This window comes from Mixophyes fleayi, chromosome 8, assembly GCF_038048845.1.
Source record: "Mixophyes fleayi isolate aMixFle1 chromosome 8, aMixFle1.hap1, whole genome shotgun sequence".
In the NCBI taxonomy this organism is placed as follows: domain Eukaryota; kingdom Metazoa; phylum Chordata; class Amphibia; order Anura; family Limnodynastidae; genus Mixophyes; species Mixophyes fleayi.
Window position 1 is genome coordinate 58,894,666 of NC_134409.1, and position 19,022 is coordinate 58,913,687.

The 19,022-nt window shown below is 40.7% G+C and overlaps 1 protein-coding gene across 2 annotated transcripts in view; it reads right to left on the reverse strand.

The window, feature by feature from the left end:
• The window catches only part of LOC142099297 (complement factor H-like), a 359,733-nt gene that overhangs the window by 155,259 nt on the left and 185,452 nt on the right, over positions 1–19,022 (reverse strand). For both annotated transcript variants that reach the window (XM_075182616.1, XM_075182615.1), the window contains one exon: positions 9,464–9,520. In XM_075182616.1, the coding sequence (XP_075038717.1) occupies positions 9,464–9,520 (57 nt within the window). The remainder of the gene's footprint in view (positions 1–9,463; positions 9,521–19,022) is intronic.

Consider the following 19,022-nt stretch of genomic DNA (forward strand, 5'->3'; position numbering starts at 1 on the left):
ATATTTAAATGATAGGTATGTGGGACCATTGAAGGCCAAGTTCAGGAAATTAGATGTCACACCATTGGATAACAAATTAATAATATCTATCAACTATGGAGAGACACTATGGGCTAGATTTACTAAGCTGCGGGTTTGAAAAAGTGGGGATGTTGCCTATGGCAACCAATCAGATTATAGCTGTCATTTTGTAGAAGGCACTAAATAAATGACAGCTAGAATCTGATTGGTTGCTATAGGCAACATCCCCACTTTTTCAAACCCGCAGCTTAGTAAATCTAGCCCTATGGGTCAATAATAGGGCACTAACTGAAACATAAAAAGCAGCACACTCCCTAACATATAGGGCATGCAATGTTTGACGTAATAGATATTTTTCAACCTTGCATGTGGATTCACCCACTCTGGAAACAAACACTGTATTATAAGTTTTTGCACGCACCATCATGAATAATCACATTTGTCCTTGGTTGCCACCTCAAATGATTTTATTCACTTGTACACATTTCATTAATTTAAAAAAGTGTGCCTTTTTCTCTTTCAATATTTTCTAGTTTGTTTTTCTGAGCTGACTACTCCCTCCAGGTGCTGCATGCTTTATAAGATGGAGGTTCACTGGAAGGTTTTAAATGGAACACTCTGAATCTAAATTTGTATTACTAGCTTAGGGACTCACCTACAGAAAATGTTTTGACGCTGGCAGTTGAGTTTAACCCCAATAGAGCTTTATTGTGCACAAAATTCTCTCTCTCTCTCATTATATATATATATATATATATATATATATATATATATATATATATATATATATATATATATATATATACACACATATGCATATATACACACACCACCACTGTCCCGTAAATAACTTGATCTGCATTACCAAGTTGCCTGTGTATAATTAGTTATTTAGCTGATCTCTGGTCTTTGTATTATTTAGCTTTTTTTATCATTATGGACACATTGATACAGGTTCAAAAAGAAAACATAACTTGATATCAAGATGCTTTTCAATTTGAATCTGGTTTTAAGTACGATCTGCCTAGACGTTGTGTGCAGTGTGTTCACAGACAGAACAGAGTGAAGTATACGAACAAGCATATGTGCTATATAAGGTCACATCAGAATGCATACAAAAACAATTATATTATAAAATAAATTAACAACTCTAAACAGTATAATTATTAATACAAATATGGGAGATAAAAAAAAAATATATATATATTTTTTTTTACATTTAATAAATCAAGATTTTCTTAATGTGTACTGTATGTACAATGCATTTCTATGGTCTATCCTAGTTGCATACACATGTTCTGTTATATCTAGCAGCATGTTCTGTGCTATCTAGCAGCATGCATACGTGCTACTAGATAGCAAACAAACACTATGCCATGCCAGTCATCACTACAATTCGGCACTTATACCTGCCCTGTAACTGGTGTAAATAATGGTACTGAAACTAGCGTACTTACGAAGAACCCGGGACTTGAATCACCCACATCTACATCAGCATGCCCTTGGCACACCCTTATTGTACATTGCCTAAGTCCGTCCAACCCTTCCCACCCCCCATTCCGCCCTTGCAGTCGTAAGCTGTACAAAGTGTAATTTTTATTCGGGCATTAATTGCATGCAATTGCAGTTTATTTATGAGCATGTACAGAGCTAGATATGCTACGTAAATGGATGTATGTCTGAACATGAATCAGACCCATTATGCTATGTAATGTGTTGCCTTATAAATAAAAGATAATAATAATAATAACAACAACATCTAAGCAGAATTCACTCAACCATGGACTAGTTCTTCTTGGTAACATCACATAAAAGTACATTTAAATGCTTGATTATTTTCTATTACAACATCATCTCGGTCTAATTGTCCAGCAAGACGATACATTAATAAATACCAATTTTAAGGTGCCTTATCTGCTAAATCTGATTGCACACTTATGGATCTATCTATGCATTCTCCAGTGACTCCTCAGGGCATTCTACATATAGTCACAGGAACCACAAGAAAAGTTAAAGGAAATTACTGATTAAAAATAATAATGACTATTATTTTGGTTTCTAATATTACAAATTACTCTATTAAAGCTTTATTAAACCAAATTGTTTCCACTGTAAAGTCATCCTGAAATTGTTTTACTTCCTAAAATACATTTACATTTAAAGCATCTCCGTAAGCTAAAAAATAAAAATTGTAAAGTTAATTACTGCAATATCTACACAAATGGGACATTATTTGTACTCATTGAACCTGAGCATTATAGCATTTCGGTTCTGAAAAAAATTACATATTTGTACAAAACATTAAAGGAAAATGATCAGAATATAAAAAAGTTATTTTTATTACAGCAATCATTATTAACAAATGCAAAACAAGTATTTATGGATTTTGGCTAGTATTGCTGTGTAAGGGGGAATAACAACATCATAAATACCTTTGGAAAGCACTAGGTCTGCAAACAAAAACAGTATATATTAACTACAGTACAACACAATGGCATGATGAGAAAAGTTCCGGAGTGAGAAGCATCTAAATGGAGAAAAGGTTCATATTGATATATAAAAACATAAAACTGACAGAATAATTGTATAGTGTTTCCCATGTAATCTGTAGCCACTCAGTACCATGCAGGTGTGTGTAGGCCATAACATTTCTTATATTATAGATAAAGTAATATAAATAATCACGGATACACTGAGGAAGAGAGTCACATACTCCATTCTTACACTGAACTGATGCAGAACCATGCATTGTATATCCATTGTTACACTTCGGGCTAGATTTACTAAGCTGCGTGTTTGAAAAAGTGGGGATGTTGCCTATAGCAACCAATCAGATTCTAGCTTTCATTTTTTAGAAGGTACTAAGTAAATGAAAGCTAGAATCTGATTGGTTGCTATAGGCAACATCCCCACTTTTTCAAACACGCAGCTTAGTAAATCTAGCCCTTCATCTTCATTGTGTCACCACTATAAAATGTTGAATTTTTATCTAAAATATTAACATTTATTGGACTGTATGCAGGGGGGCATTCAGGTCTTGAATCTAGAAAAAGTATAAATGATTTATACATAGTCTGGAGTACAGTGCATGTAACTTATGTTTAATATCATACAATATGGTCCTATAGAAATAATTTTAATATACTATATACACTCAGAGACAAGTATATACAAGATACGTTGTGTCCAATTTAGGGCATCATTATTTATGAGAGTCAAAGTTCCAAGTCATATCAGATATCATAATTTCTCAGTCAAACGTCATTTTTTAACAGATTCCAACATTTTCTTTTGTAAGTATCACATTCCATGGTAGAGGAGTGGTAAGTTAAATGTTCAATGCTTAATGAGTGACACATACGGCCTTATGTAGGGTTAGATGCAATTTACCCTGAAATTGCATCCTGTAGTTTATTATGTATTCAGAGCCATACATACCTTAAAATATGTGCAACTCAGAATAATACACAAATTGCAGACATTTTTTGTAAGATACATTCTGGGGCATATTCAATTCTTTATTTTCCGTGCCGCTGAAAAACTATTACAGTTAATACGGCAATAGTTAGCTGGATTTCAGCTCGCGGCTCAGGGAGCTGCGAGCTGAAACCCAGCGAGTAAATTACCGTATTAACGGTTTTTCCGCGCACAATTACCGTAATAATGGTAATCGTGCGTGGACCGCAAGATTTTCGGCGTTTCCGCCGAGAATTGAATATGCCCCTTAAAGTGTATCCAATGTGGGATCTAGGTTTGCTGTACTGGTATATTGTGGGAGATTACTGTTATGCACTGTTATATGCATGGTGCTGGTTTTAGAGTGTGGACTTGAGTATTAGGGCAGGTTCATTGCATGGATGGGGTCATTTCGCTATGTACAATGAACATTTTAAATAGGGGTGTGCACCGGCGACTTTTGAGGTCTCGTGTTTTGTGTTTTGGATCCTGATTTTCTCGATGTTTTGGGTTCGGATTTGTTTCGCAAAACACCTGCCGAAAGGTTTTGGTTCGGATTTAAGGTTTTGGATTCGGATTTTTTTTAAAAAAAGCATAAAAAGTTAAAAAATCAAGTTTTTGGGCTTATTTTCACTCCTACGCTATTATTAACCTCAATAACATTCAATAACAATAATTTCCACTAATTTAAAGGCTATTCTGAACACCTAACAACTCACAATAATTTTTTTTTTAGTACAAAACCTTGCAACAAGGTATCTTTCTGGACTGCGTAGAGGAGTGTTCCCCACAATACAATTAAAAACCCATCAACTGGTCAGAATTACACCCAAAAATAGTATCTGGACTGCGTAGAGTAGTGGGCACTGGGCACCACAATAAAATATATAAAAAACCTTCAACAGGTCTGCATTACACTGCACATACGGCTGCTCCTCCATCCTCTCCATCATATACATGTTGGAGTTTCAGCGTGTGAAAACCTCTTGTTTTTGATAATGTCAGTGCATTTTGAATATTTTTCAATTTGCCCCACACCACTGAATGTACTTTATCTATGATACGCATCTATCTATCTTGACTGCGTAGTGTGGTGGCCCCGGTACACAATTTGGTACCGAGGCCACAATATAATTAAAAAACCCTCCACGGGTCAGAATTCCACCAAAAAAGGGTATGGACTGCGTAGTGTGGTGTGCCCGGTACACAATTTTTTACAGCGCCAACAATATAATTAAAAAATTGGGCATCAACTGTCACCGTTGTTTAATATCTGATACACCTAAATATGGACTGCACAGTGGAGTGGCCCCGGTAGTAAATTTGGTGCCGGGGCCACAATACCTCCTCCAACTTCCAAGTGTAGTGTTTATAAAGACAGACAGCGTCGAAGTGTTATTAGTTGACTTTCTTAACCCTAAAATTGTCCCTGTTGCAAATATTTGTGCAATGGACAGTTACTTTTTTATTGAAAGACTCAAGCTTTCAAGTGTAGTGTTTATAAAATATAAACAACAATACAGTAATTTTAGAGCACGTCAATACCTCTTGTTTTAAATTATGACAGGGCATTTTACTTTTGGTTTAATTTCTTGAATTTGTTTAAATTTGGTTTTACTTTTTGAACATGGCAAACGACTGTTGATTGGTCATATAATGCAAAAAAAAAAAAGTTCCAAGATGGAATTGTCCTTGGGCCCTCACACCCACCCTTATGTTGTTGAAATAGGACATGCACACTTTAACAAACCAATCATTTCAGCGACAGGGCCTACCAAACAACTTTGGCTGAAATTATTGGTTTGTTTGGGCCCCCACACCAAAAAAGCTATTCATCTCTCCCTGTACAGACTAAACAGGCTCTACTGAGGCAAGATGTCGTCCTCATCCTCAACCTCTGATTCCTCTCCCCCTACAGTGTGTACTTCCTCCTCATCACACATTATCAATTCGTCCCCGCTGGACTCCACAACCACAGGTCCGTCTGTACTATCTGGAGGGCAGTGCTGTACTTCATTGAGGAATTGATTATTCATTTTTATAAACATCATTTTTTCAACGTTATGAGGAAGCAACCTCCTTCGCCGCTCACTGACCAGGTTCCCCGCTGCACTAAAAACTCTTTCCGAGTACACACTGGAGGGGGGACAACTCAGGTAAAATAGAGCCAGTTTGTAAAGGGGCTTCCAAACTGCCTTTTTTTCCTGCCAGTAACAATATGGACTGTCTGACATGTCTACTTGGATGGTTTCAGCAAAGTAATCATCCACAATTTTTTCTATTGTGACAGCATCCAATGCAGCGAGAGTAGACATGTCTGCAATGGTTGGCAGGTCCTTCAGTCCGGACCAGATGTTATCAGCATCCCCGCCAGCGCCTCTTTTGGGAAAACTGAGCTTTTTCCTCGCAGCCATAGATGTGGAATAAAATGAGGGTGGAGCTGTTGGCATGCCACGGTCCTCTTCAGAGGACAATCTCCTGACCAGCAGGTCTTTGCACCGCTGTAGACTTGTGTCCGCCGGAAACAGAGACACAACATACGCTTTAAACCGAGGATCGAGCACGGTGGCCAGAATGTATTCCTCTGACTTTAAAAGAGTGACCACCCTCGGATCCTGGCAAAGCGTACGAAGGGCTACATCCACAAGAGCTACATGCTTGGTGTAATCGCAATGGCTTACCAGCTCCTCCCTCACTTTCTCCAGCTGCTTCTGCAACAGCCTGATCAGGGGAATGACCTGACTCAAGCTGGCAGTGTCGGAACTGACTTCTCGTGTGGCAAGTTCAAATGGCTGCAGAACCTTGCACAACATGGAAATCAGTCTCCACTGCGCTTGACTGAGGCGCATCCCCACTCCTTTGCCTATGTCGTAGGTGGCTGTGTAGGCCTGAATGGCCTTTTGCTGCTCCTCCATCCTCTGCAGCATATAGAGGGTGGAGTTCCAGCGCGTCCCAACCTCTTGTTTGAGGTGATGGCAGGGCAGGTTCATGCTTTTTTGATGTGCCTCTAGTCTGTGGTAGGCACCTGCTGAATGCCGAAAGTGTCCAGCAATTTTGCGCGCCACCGCAAGCATCTCCTGCACACCCTGTCACTCTTGAGGTAATGCTGCACCACCAAATTAATGGTGTGGGCAAAACATGGGACGTGCTGGAAATTGCCCATATTTAATGCCCGCACAATGTTACTGGCATTGTCTGACACCACAAATCCCCATGAGAGTCTAAGTGGGGTAAGCCACTGGGAGATAATTTCCCTCAGTTTCTCTAATATGTTGTCAGCGTTGTGCCTCTTATTAAAGCCTGTAATACACAATGTTGCCTGCCTTTGCACGAGCAGCCATTTTGTAGATGCTGCTACTGATGCAGCTGTTGCTGCGGAAGGGGATGCATCTACCCAGTGGGCTGTCACAGTCATATAGTCCTTCATTTGCCCAGAACCACTTGTCCACATGTCCGTGGTTAAGTGGACAGTGGGTACAACCGCATTTTTTAGAGCACTGAGGACACTTGATCGTACTTCTCTGTACATTTTTGGTATCGCCTGCCTAGTGAAGTGGAATCTCGACGGGATTTGGTACCGGGGACACAATACCTCCATCAACCCTCTAAATCCCACTCCACTGATGGCGGACACCGGGCGGACGTCTATCACCAACATTGCAGTTACAGCCGCAGTTATACGCTTTGCAATAGGGTGACTACTATCGTATTTTGTGGTCATGGCAAACGACTGTTGGACGGTCAATTGTTTTGTGAAAGACGTAGCGGTCTTACGACTTCCCCTCTGGGAAGATGACCGACTAACAGCAGCAACAGCAGCAGTGGCAGTAGTAGGCGTACCGCTGCAGGATTCCTCGGATGAATCCCGTATTGAGGAGGACTCAGTCTGGCTGCTGACTTGGGCTGCAGGACTGAATCTGATGGAGATTGTGGAGGAAGTTGACGAGGAGGGTGTTGCTGGTGTGTATCCAACTGGACCACGGGATTTAGGTGTCCCTGTACCGATGAGTGTTCTAGCCCCAGTTCCTGAACTAACCACTGAACTATGAAGGTTATTCAGGTGACGTATAAGGGAGGATGTTCCTAGGTGGGCAAGATCCTTACCCCTGTTTATTTGAGCTTTACATAAGCTACATATGGCCATACATTGGTTGTCTGGATTTGGATAAAAATAACTCCAGACCGAAGAGGTGCATTTTTTGGTTTTCTGACCAGGCATGACGATGGGCTTTTTCATCCCATGGACATCAGCTGTTTCCCCCCCTGGTGCCTCATTTACAATAACCACATCACCATCCTCATCATCAAGTTCCTCCACAGCGCCAGCTACATCATCAATAGGCTCCTCCCGAGCCACCTCTTCCCGTACAGTGATGGGAAGGTCAGGCTTGACAACCACCAACACCCTTGGACTCGCCTTGAGGATTTGTGATAATTTCTCTTTAGAAGGCAGAGTTGTTTGCTGTTTTGTTGCTGACAGCATAACTCTCTTCAATTTTTTGTAGGGGGGGGGGAGGAGGAGGAGGGATAAGATCCGTGGGTGCAGCTGAACCACTAGTCATGAACACGGGCCAGGGCCTAAGCCGTTCCTTGCCACTCCGTGTCGTAAATGGCATATTGGCAACTTTACGTTTCTCCGCAGATGATTTTAAATTTCTCTTTTTGCTACTTTTTCTTAACTTGGGCTTTTTGGATTTTACATGCCCGGTACTACGAGATTGGGCATCGGGCTTGGAAGACGACGTTGATGGCATTTCATCGTCTATGTCATGACTAGTGGCAGCAGCTTCAGCATTAGGAGGAAGTGAGTCTTGATCTTTCCCTACTTTATCCTCCAAATTTTTGGTCTCCATTATATGTAGCACAAGATACTGCAGAATGTGTGAACTTGGTAATATTGCAGTACCAATGGACTTATACTGCTGGATTGGTTTTGCAAATTTGGTTATAATTACTTTTTTTTAAAAAAAAATTATTTTAATATTTTTTAAAACTTTTTTTTTATTTTTTAAAAACTTGGGAATAATGGGGAAATAACTATGCCCTTAGAAGCACAGAGCACAGGACACAGCACCACTGGACTGAACAGGACACAGCACAGGACCCAGCAGCACTACGGAACTCAGCAGGACAGAGCACAGGACACAGCACCACTGGACTGATACTGCAGAATGTGTGAACTCTGTAATATTGCAGTACCAATGGGCTTATACTGCAGGATTGGTTGTGCAAATTTTGTGGTAATTAAAAAAAAATTAAATTAGTTTTTGGTATTTTTTTAAATAACTTTTTTTTATTTTTTTAAACACAGGGGAATATTGGGGAAATAACTATGCCCTTAGAAGCACAGAGCACAGGACACAGCACCACTGGACTGAACAGGACACAGCACAGGACCCAGCAGCACCACTGACCTCAGAAGGACAGAGCACAGGACACAGCCCCACTGGACTGAGCACAGCACAGCACAGCACAGCACTGAACTGAACAGCACGAGATATAGCAGGACAGAGGACCACCTAACACACCCTCCCTCTACCCTGATCAATGCCCGAGTGAAGATGGCGGCGACTAGCGGGGAATTTATAGGATCCGAGTATCGCGAGATCCGACAACGGGATTATGAGTCAGAGCCTCAGTTTCAGATTTGAATTTGGCGCCAATAGCCGGATCTGTCTCGGATCCTACTCGGATCGGCAACGTTCGGGTGGGCTCGGATTTCATAAATCCGAGTGCGCTCATCTCTAATTTTAAACCATCAGTGTGAGAAATATGAAAATAAGGCACTACATAAATTCAGAACCCACTTGTGTTTGCAGAAATGCTTAAATCATGAACCTGTAAAAATGTGGAATTGTGCAAAACAGTTAAATGATCCCACCTCATTTGTGGATTACTATTAGCCTTTATTATTGCTGCATGCATAGTGTAGATGTATCACGTACGAGGTTTATTGATAGATGTGTACCACATTTTCAGAATATACCTGGATTTTCAACAGGATCTTCTGGTGAAGTGGGATCTCGTCGGGCAGAATTTCCATCTTATAAAAAAAAAAAACAGGTTATCAGTATATTTTTTTTAATGCAGTTATGACAATGTAAGGCTTTTTACACATGCTATTGTTTTCTAAATAATAAAAATAAAGTAGAAGGACTCTGAATCTTTGCTTACAAAGGCATAAACACCAATTACACTAAACATGTTTAAATTTAAAGAGACAATTGTACTGTACTTGCAGCACAGATATAATACAAAAATGGGCCTATTTATTAGTCTGCCTGATTTTGGTGAAAATAAATATTTTTTATTGCAGCAATAGTCGATGTGGGGGTGTAAACAGTTGTATGCCATACCATGACTTCTCCTACTTGCGACATTGTAAAACTCTCAAATTCCATTCATTTACATTCCTATTACATTTTCCACCATCACTTCAAAATTTCCATACCATCACTTTAAATGTCCTCTTCGACCAATAGTTTTGTTGCAACTTATCAATGTTATCTTGTCAGAACAGAGCTGGCGAAAAGTGGCTGTTCCAACAAGATATTTTTCCTCCAGAGATAACATTTTCCTGGCCTTACCACTACAATGAAAGTTACATTGTTTCATGGTTTTTGTGTAATGTGCAGACACGCAAAGTAATAATGCATGCATGCACCAAAATAATCTTATTCATTAAAAAGAGGAGTAAATCAAGAGTTAACAATGACAGTGACAGGAATGTATTATCAGTCAGTGCATTGCGATTCTTTGTTCTTCACTACTTCTCCAGTGCTCTATACTGAAGGCAGACAGAATGGACTCTGGCTTCAGCACAATAGACAAATGGACAGTGCCCTAGTCAAGCTGATGATTTGATTGACATTAACTAAGTCGAGACTTTGCTGTCTATCTGCTGTGCAGATAACCTCATAAAACTACCCAGCTGAACAATGATAACTACAGCTGTATTGATGTGGCTAGCAGAACAGATGAGAAAAGGAAAAGAGCAGAGAAGAAGAGGCGTCTTGCCAGGGAAAGAAAAGTAAAAAGAAGCTGGAGATCAAGAATGAAATGTCGCTGGCAAATAAGTGGAAGGCATGCTACAAACAGAATATTAATAATATTAAAGCAGGAAGTAGGTATATATATGCTGAATTAGGATGGATGCCTGGTGACACCACTTTACACAATACAGTTCTCTGGCTGTGAATATGAATAAGAGATAGGTGATTAGAGGTGCAAGATGAGAAAAGAAGGGAGAGAAAGGAGTTAGGACCCGAAGGAACCATGAAGTAGTAAGCTGCCTCTTCACTGATTCTCTGGGGCCTAACTGTCCTCCATAATAGTTGACATTCAAAGATGGCATTAACTACACCATATATACAAAAGTATTGGGATGCTTGACCATTACGCCTACAGGTAATGACATTGTATTTAAATACATATACTTTAATATGGAGTTGGTTCCCGTTCTGCAGCAATAACAGCTTGCACTCTTCTTGGATGTTGGATGTTGGAGTGTTTCTGTGGGAATTTATGCCCATTCATTCTGTAGAGCATTTATGAGGTCAAGCACTGATGTTAGACGAGAAGGCCTGGCTCACAATCTCCGTTCTAGTTCATCCCAAAGGGATGAGTTGAGGTCAGAGCTCTGTGGGGGCCAGTCAAGTTGTTCCGCACCAAATTCATCAAACCATGTCTTTGCAGTCCTTGCTTTGTGCACTGGGACACAGTCATGTTGGAATAGAAAAGGGCCTTCCCCAAACTGTTGCCACAAAGTTGGAAGCATAGCATTGTCCAAAATGACTTCGTATGCTGAAGCATTAAGATTGCCCTTCACTGGAGGTAAGGGGCCTATCCCAAACACTGAAAACAGCTCCATACCATTATCCCTCCTCCACCAAACTTCAGTTGACATAATGCAGTCAGAAAGGTAATGTTCTCCAGGCATCTAGCAAACCCTGACTCGCCCATCGGACTTGCAAACAGAGAAACGCGATTCGTCACTCCATAGAACACCATTCCACTGCTCCACAGTCCAGTGTCGGTGTGTTTTACACCACTCCTTTTGACGCTTGGCATTGGTCTTGGTGATGTGAGGCTTTCATGCAGCTGCTCAGCCATGGAAATCCATTAAATTAAGCTCCCGTTGCACAGTTGTTGTGCTTACATTAATGCCAGTGGCAGTTTGTAACTCTTCAGCTATGGAATCAGCAGAGCGTTACTTTTATGCACCATGCGCCTTAGCAGTCGTTGAACATTCTCTGTGATTTTACGTGGTCTTCCGCTTCATGGCTGAGTTGCTGTTGTTCCTAAATGCTTCCACTTTCTAGTAAAATCACTTACAGATGACTGTGGAATATCCAGCAGGGATGAAATTGCAAAGGTGGCATCCTATTACAGTACCACACTTGAAGTCACTGAGCTCCTCAGAACGACATATTTTGTATCACAAATGTTTGTAAATGGAGACTGCATGGCTAGGTGCTTGATTTTATACACCTCTGGCAACGGGTCTGATTGAAACACCTCAATTATATATATAACAGGTGTGGCCAAATACTTTTGTCCATGTAGTGTATAAAGGAGAAAACTTTCATTGTGACAAAAAATGTAGTGCTGTTGCTAAATTTGAGCCATTGATAGATAGGGAAATAGGGAGAAATGGAAAAATTGTCCTGTGAAAAAACATCCATAGAGATTTTTTTGGTGTTCGATAAATAAGCCCCATAGTGTTTTTGTCTGTGTGTACCACATATTTATAACAAATTAGTTGTATTTGTAGATGTGCTCAAGAGATTTATAATATACAAGGAATGAGATATAAAAAAAAAGAAGATGTTATCGGTACATTAGATATTAATATTTAATATGTCTACAATTTGTCAGAAATGAAGACAACATGTATGCCTATCAGCCAGTTAGGTGAAAATAATTCTCCTTTTTTATTGCTGTATGTAGTTTGATTTGCTTTAAAATGTTGCTTTACCCACATATTAAATTCCTTCTATAAATTTTAAACGAGACTCTCTTGAGAAATATTGCCGATATATCCACTATACTATTGACTTTGAACAAGCCTAAGCATAACCTGGATATTCTCTGGAGATAGAAGCATACGACCATTTACAGAGATCAGTTCTTGCTCTTTTCAAAGCCATTTGATGTTCCAAAACTGAACACACAAAGTTGAATCAGCGTTAATACCTGATATACTGCCATCTGGTTGTTGGATTTGTTCCTTATATTTGCTTTATACTAGTGAAATCTTCATTACCTTAGATAGTTAGACAACTGAGGAAATTTTAAATGGATTAATTTGTGTAAGTCTGCTTGTACTATCCTTTGTTTATCTGGTAATATCTAGTCTCCTCCACTCTCATCACATCCTCCCATTCTCGGTTACAGGATTTTTTCCGGGCTGCACCCACTTTGTGGAATTCCCTCCCACGCACAGTAAGACTTTTCTCTAGTCTTCAAACCTTCAAGCGTTCACTGAAAACCCACCTCTTCGGACAAGCTTATAATATTCCTCAACCACCATCTTAATTTCCCTAGATTACCCTATTACCATCCTCTACACAGCTAACGCAAGACAACAACCCTCTGACCAACATTGCAACACACACGGCCCACTCAATACTTTTACCTTTGCAGTCTGGCTGGTCCATTGTGCAATATGATGTAGCACATGCCCTTGTGTTTCTAACTCCCATTGTCCTATAGATTTTGTAAGCTTTCGATCAGGGTTTTCTTACCTCTATGTCTTTATGTATTACCCAGTATTGTCTTATTAATGTTTGTTCCCAATTGTAAAGCGCTACGGAATTTGCTGGCGCTATATAAATAAATGTTGATGATGATGATGTATAGCACAGCTATAATCTAACTAGAAGATCTAGGGACCTACATTGGTATATGCCTTAAACTAGACTGTTAGCTCAATGAAGAATTGTTTAGCAGATTTCTTGTATGTAAAAATGCATTGTACCGAGGGGAGGGGGGGCGTGGCCTGAACTCCATTTTAACTAGACATGCTTCCTCTGTGCTCTCCCTTCTGATGTCGAAATCCCTTCCTTTATTATTTGAACCTGGTGGGACTCATCTATACTCTGACCCCTCTATGAATGCTTCTGGCATCGATTGATCCAGGTATCGCCGCGGCTTGGACCACCCCTGCAGCCTCACACGCCGCCTTCCTTGGCTGCCGCATGGAAGAGATCAGAGCGACTTTGGCGCCTGGTGTTGTTGCCCCTGGGTGTCCCCCACCCCTGAGTTGCTGGCTCCTATTTTGAACGTCCCTGGCTTTGTGGGCTCCTTGGTGTAGCTATGATTGATGGAGTGGAACGTGGGTGGCCACTTTTAGTTTTCATCCTGCCACTTCCGGTTCGTGGCTGCGGGACCCGGACCCCTAAGAAGCACATATTGGGAGCTGCTGCTCTCCTACCAGGCTTGAACCAAGCAGAGCGCAAGTTTCCCCAGCTTTTCAGACCAGAGACATAGGAGCCTGTGAAACAACATACCGGTGAACAGAGACCTTCCCGTTCAGAAGTGAAAGAGGCAAGTACTCTGGGCATCTCTGTTATCTGTCAAGCTTACACTTCTACCTAGTGTCAGACTGAAAATCAAGATCTGTCAAACTGTAAAGACAGTAATCCCGGGATAAAACCAGAGGAACAGCTGCTGATACCTTCAGTGTGACATGCCTGTCTCTATCAAGGGCTGCTAAATCACGACTCACATACTCTATTCACAGCCATAACCTATCACCAGAATATATTTGATCAGTGTAAAACAAACAGCTCTTAAAAGTTTGCGCTACTCCCATAATTCGCACTACAGAGTTCACCAGCGAAGTGCCAAAAATAGTCTCCTACTCCAGTTATTTTACCGGTCATAATTTGCTCTGAATCGGACTCTCACGTGGAAAGGTCTCATGTCAGCCAAATGTGAAACCGGGCGAATCCTGCCTAACTAGAGAAACGCTTTACCACATGCCTATCTACAGTTCCCGCTATTAACTGTCACGATGCATAAAACCTCTTCCCGCCAGAAGAAAGTGGCTTCTGCTGAAATTACTCAACACTTTTATCATCAGGATAAACATTTAACCTCAGCTCTATCACCTTCACCCCCACGGGAAGCCTCTGACAAAGATTCAGATATGGAAGAAGTCCCAGCAACCAAATGAGATATATCAGACATTCGTATCCTCCTACTGGATATCAAAACCTCTCTCATTAACAAATTTCAAAAACAATAGGCGAGTTGAAGAAAGATATAACGGACCTTGACCAACAAACAACTGTTCTCGAGAGCCAAGCCTCACAATCCTCCCAAACTGAGGCTAACAGAGACCTTGAGTACCTCAGCAGAGAACTAGACTTTTAAAAAGACAAGAATGAAGACCTTGAAAACCGAGAATGAAGAAACAATCTCCGCATCCGTAATGTACCAGAAACAGTGGAACCCGCATTGAACCATATCTAATACGTCTCTTCATTCACTTGGTCTCTGGTTTGTCAGACTCTCAGATAACCATTAAGCGGGCTCACAGAACTCTTCGGCCTAAACCCAAATACTCGCACCCTTCTAGAGACATTATCCTGAAATTCTTGTCATACAGGATTAAGGATCAAATCACTCTGGCCTCAAGGAACACCAACTTAATCCACTTTGATGAATCAAGGATACAGATTTTCCAAGACTTGTCTCCAGTCAGAGTAGCCAATAGACCTCCAGGAAACTAAACTTGTTCTTCATGACTACGGATGTATGTACCGTTGGGGTTTCCCTTTTCGGCTTGTGGTGGACATCAACAGCTGACAACACTCCATTCGTAAACTTGAAGATGGGAGGAATCTCATAAGGAGGTTAAACTTAAGCTCACTCTCTGACCCAGCTCACCATGAAGCATCATCTGACACCCCTCCTACTTGAAACTGGTAGTATTTCCCATTATATACTATATTTGATGTAATTTACGCTATGTAATATACAAATGTACTCTATTATTTTCCATGCAAGGACGCGGTTGGGACGCTAGATATTGAGTCTGGCCTCCCTCCCGTGCCCCCTAATATCTAGCCCTTAACTGCTGACATATCTGTTTTTCTTATATATTCATGCATATAAGCTTGTTAGGTTTTCTATATCAATTAGTATACAAAGTTGGTGCATATTGGTTAATTTCAATGCGAAAGCTCGGACAGATCAATGTAGCTAAACTAGCCAATGACTATCAAAGTTTGGCAATCTACCTCATATGCAGCACTGTACTTTTGCTACTTTTGTTTTCTCTAGATTTAGGTTATTCACATATAACAGTGGCTTGTTTCTAAACCAAAGGGGAAAATAATTACACAAGGCTTTCTTGTGCATACTCTAAGACCTGAACCTGTACAATCTATTATACACTTGAATATACCCTAATGTCGAAATCAGCAAATTGGATAAAGTCATTTCAATTAATATCGTGCAAACTTGGTTGTCTTTGTTTGAAAAGATGCGCAGAGCATGCTACGGAGTGGAAGGGCGTACCCAGCCGCAATACGTGGCAACAACAGTTTTTACACTTTTGCACACATTCGCGCAAACGCACACATTTGTAAATAGTACACATTAATTGTAGTTGCAACACATAGTTATTTATGTCGAAATATAGTAGTATTCATGTTTAATATTATAAGTTATATGCATGTTAGTAAAACATATGGTTCAGGTTAAAGGAAATGTGTCATGTCTGGTATCATTTTAATCCCCTATTCATCAGCAGTTGTCCGGTTCCTTCGCCGAAGAGATTGCACATTGCATCCTCTAGTTAGCGATGTTAGGCAATAAATGATTAAGGTAATACTGACTATAAAATGCTAATAGACTAGTTGAGACTGGATTCTAGGCGGGAAAGTCAGAGCACATCCCCTGCAGAGATGACCCCCACCTTTGGATATTTTGGTTTGAACTGGCCTATGACCTGTAGTACCCTGGACCTTCCTGAAACCTGGACCAATAGAAGCAAGCCACATCATCTGCATTGTTTTACTGTATTTCTGACTGCATATAAGCAGGAGCTCTTCATCTAGTGAGCAGTCTTCTTTGACCACAGACTTCAGACCTGAATGACTGTTCACTGGATCCAGGGTGCCTGCGATTAAGTAACGGCTGTACTTATTATTTCGCTTGAATTATTCTGCTACTTTTTAAGAATAAATATTTGTGCGTTGGAAACACAATTCGAGATTCGACAATCGTTACTGGATAGCGACAAAACATGCATAACAATTTGGGGGCTCGCGGCAGCAGTTACGCTACCGGACGATACACAAGACCAACGGATTTCGGTTCCCCAACAAAGGGTGGAGATGCCTCATATCATATACGGGTAAGAACGCAATGTGTTCAAAACCTGTTTATCATTCTGTGTTGTGATACCGAATGTCCGTTTTTGCATAATCTGAAGGAGCGCTAACTTGAATCTAGGGACAAAAGAGAAAACTTTCTTTTTATTGTCATATTGCGTTTTAAATGTATTGCATTGTTTAGCGTATGTGAACTTCCTGCTTAGCGTATGTGCACTTACGGTAGATTTTCCACGTGGTTAAACAATCGTTTTGATAGTTGTTATACATACATAGTATAATCACTTGTTAAAGCCTCTAAAACGTTATTACTATTGTTGGGAACTTTGATTTTCTGCGCAGAAAAGGTGTATATTGTGTGATTTTGTGACGTAGATACACTGTTTTATTGTTGATTGGTCTCAGTTGCTGTCTGACGAGACAGGTTGCCCAACTGAAGGACGGTATACGGGGCAGGTATACCGAGGGCGAAAACAAAGGAGGTTTTCGCAAAGCGCGCCCAATAGTAATCGCAATGTTTAATGATAGTTAGTATCTTTAAGCGGTGTGATATGACCGCACGGTAAAGAAGGCCGTGATTGTGACTTGGGAGAGCAGCTTGGAGGAATTCTATTGGAAAGGCTGGTTGATTGTATCGACTTTGTGCTACCAGTGATAATAAACTCAGCAGATTTGTGAAAGAGACAGGGTACTGCGGTATTCCTGTGGTTCACGGTGATATTTCTGTGTTAGGGGCCTCGTTTAGTACGATAGGAAGCGCGTGGACGCGGCTTGAGCAAATACGTCCACGGCCATTAAGAGAGCTCTAGCGCTAGATTGCTTGTAGCAAAGGGTTCAAAGTGTTTGCGCAAGAGAAAGAGTTCTGCGGTATTATCTGTGGTCCACGTAGATATTGGTATTGTTCAACATGGGTGCTAAGCATACGCTAGAGATGGCCGAGGTACTGCCTAAGGAAGGGCCTATTGGTTCAGCGAGATTTCTTATGTGTAAGAAATATGGAGCATACGCAACTGCGTATTGCGACAAGTGGGTCAAGATGACCAAAGATTGTGTTAGGATTTTCCCAACAATAGGGAGTTTCAATTCAGAGGTACTAAATAATGATAAAGATAAAGTGTGGTTGATTAAGTCCTTTTAAAACCTTTTTAGAAAGAAGGAAGAGAAGAGTGATAGGTTAATGATGGTGAGTATACAAGCTCTAGAGGGAATGCACACACGACCACCAGCATATAACCCACATAACAAGAAACATAGCATAGTCAGGTGTTACAACTGTAATGAAGAAGGACATATTAAAAATTGTAAAAAGGAAAGACACAATACACATAGGGGTGGGTTACATAGATATCCTCCAAGGTGGAATTCACATAGACTAGAAGACTCACACCTGCCCGCGCATGTTATAGCAGCAAATGCTGCGCGGGAAAGCGATAGTCAGCGCTAGTGGTCAGGTCATACCTGTAGTATACAACCAGTGAGGTTAACAGAGAGTCTGAGGGAAGAACCAACAATGATAGTTGACATAGCTGGTAGAAAACAAACTTTTCTTGTAGATACAGGGGCGGCCAGATCTGTGATAACCTCTCCTTTCAATCTACAGGTGACCAGTAAAATATTACCCTTTAACTAAACCCACCGAAGTTGCTATCAGGCCTCTGAATACCAAGCATTCGTTTCTCTTGTTTGCAGCAGCTCCTACTGACTTGCTGGGAAGAGACTCGTTATGTAAAATGGGATGTGTAATATACTGTACCCCTGATGGTGTATTCCTAGATAGACCAGAGAAGGTTGCGCATGAGGTACAGGATATATTGGACACCCCACAAAGGTTAATGTTACACTCTACTGTTATAGAACAAAGTTCACCTCAAGTAAAGGGGATGTTGCTGGAGATACCGGGTTCCCTATGGACCAGAGATGGACAGGACACTGGATTGATGGCAAATGTAGCTCCTGGTGATGGTAAATCTAAAAAGTGGTAGGATAGCTCCAAAAATCCCACAGTATCCATTAAAACCTAAGGTGGAACTAGGAGTATATCCTGTTATTAAGAGGCTGTTGCAACAGTGGATTTTAATTCGTACATCCAGCACAGCAAATAGTCCCATTTTCCCTGTGAAGAAGAGTGGGGGGAGGGGCTATAGATTAATCCAGGACTTAAGTGGAATTAATAAAGTTGTTGAGAGTCAATTCCCCGTA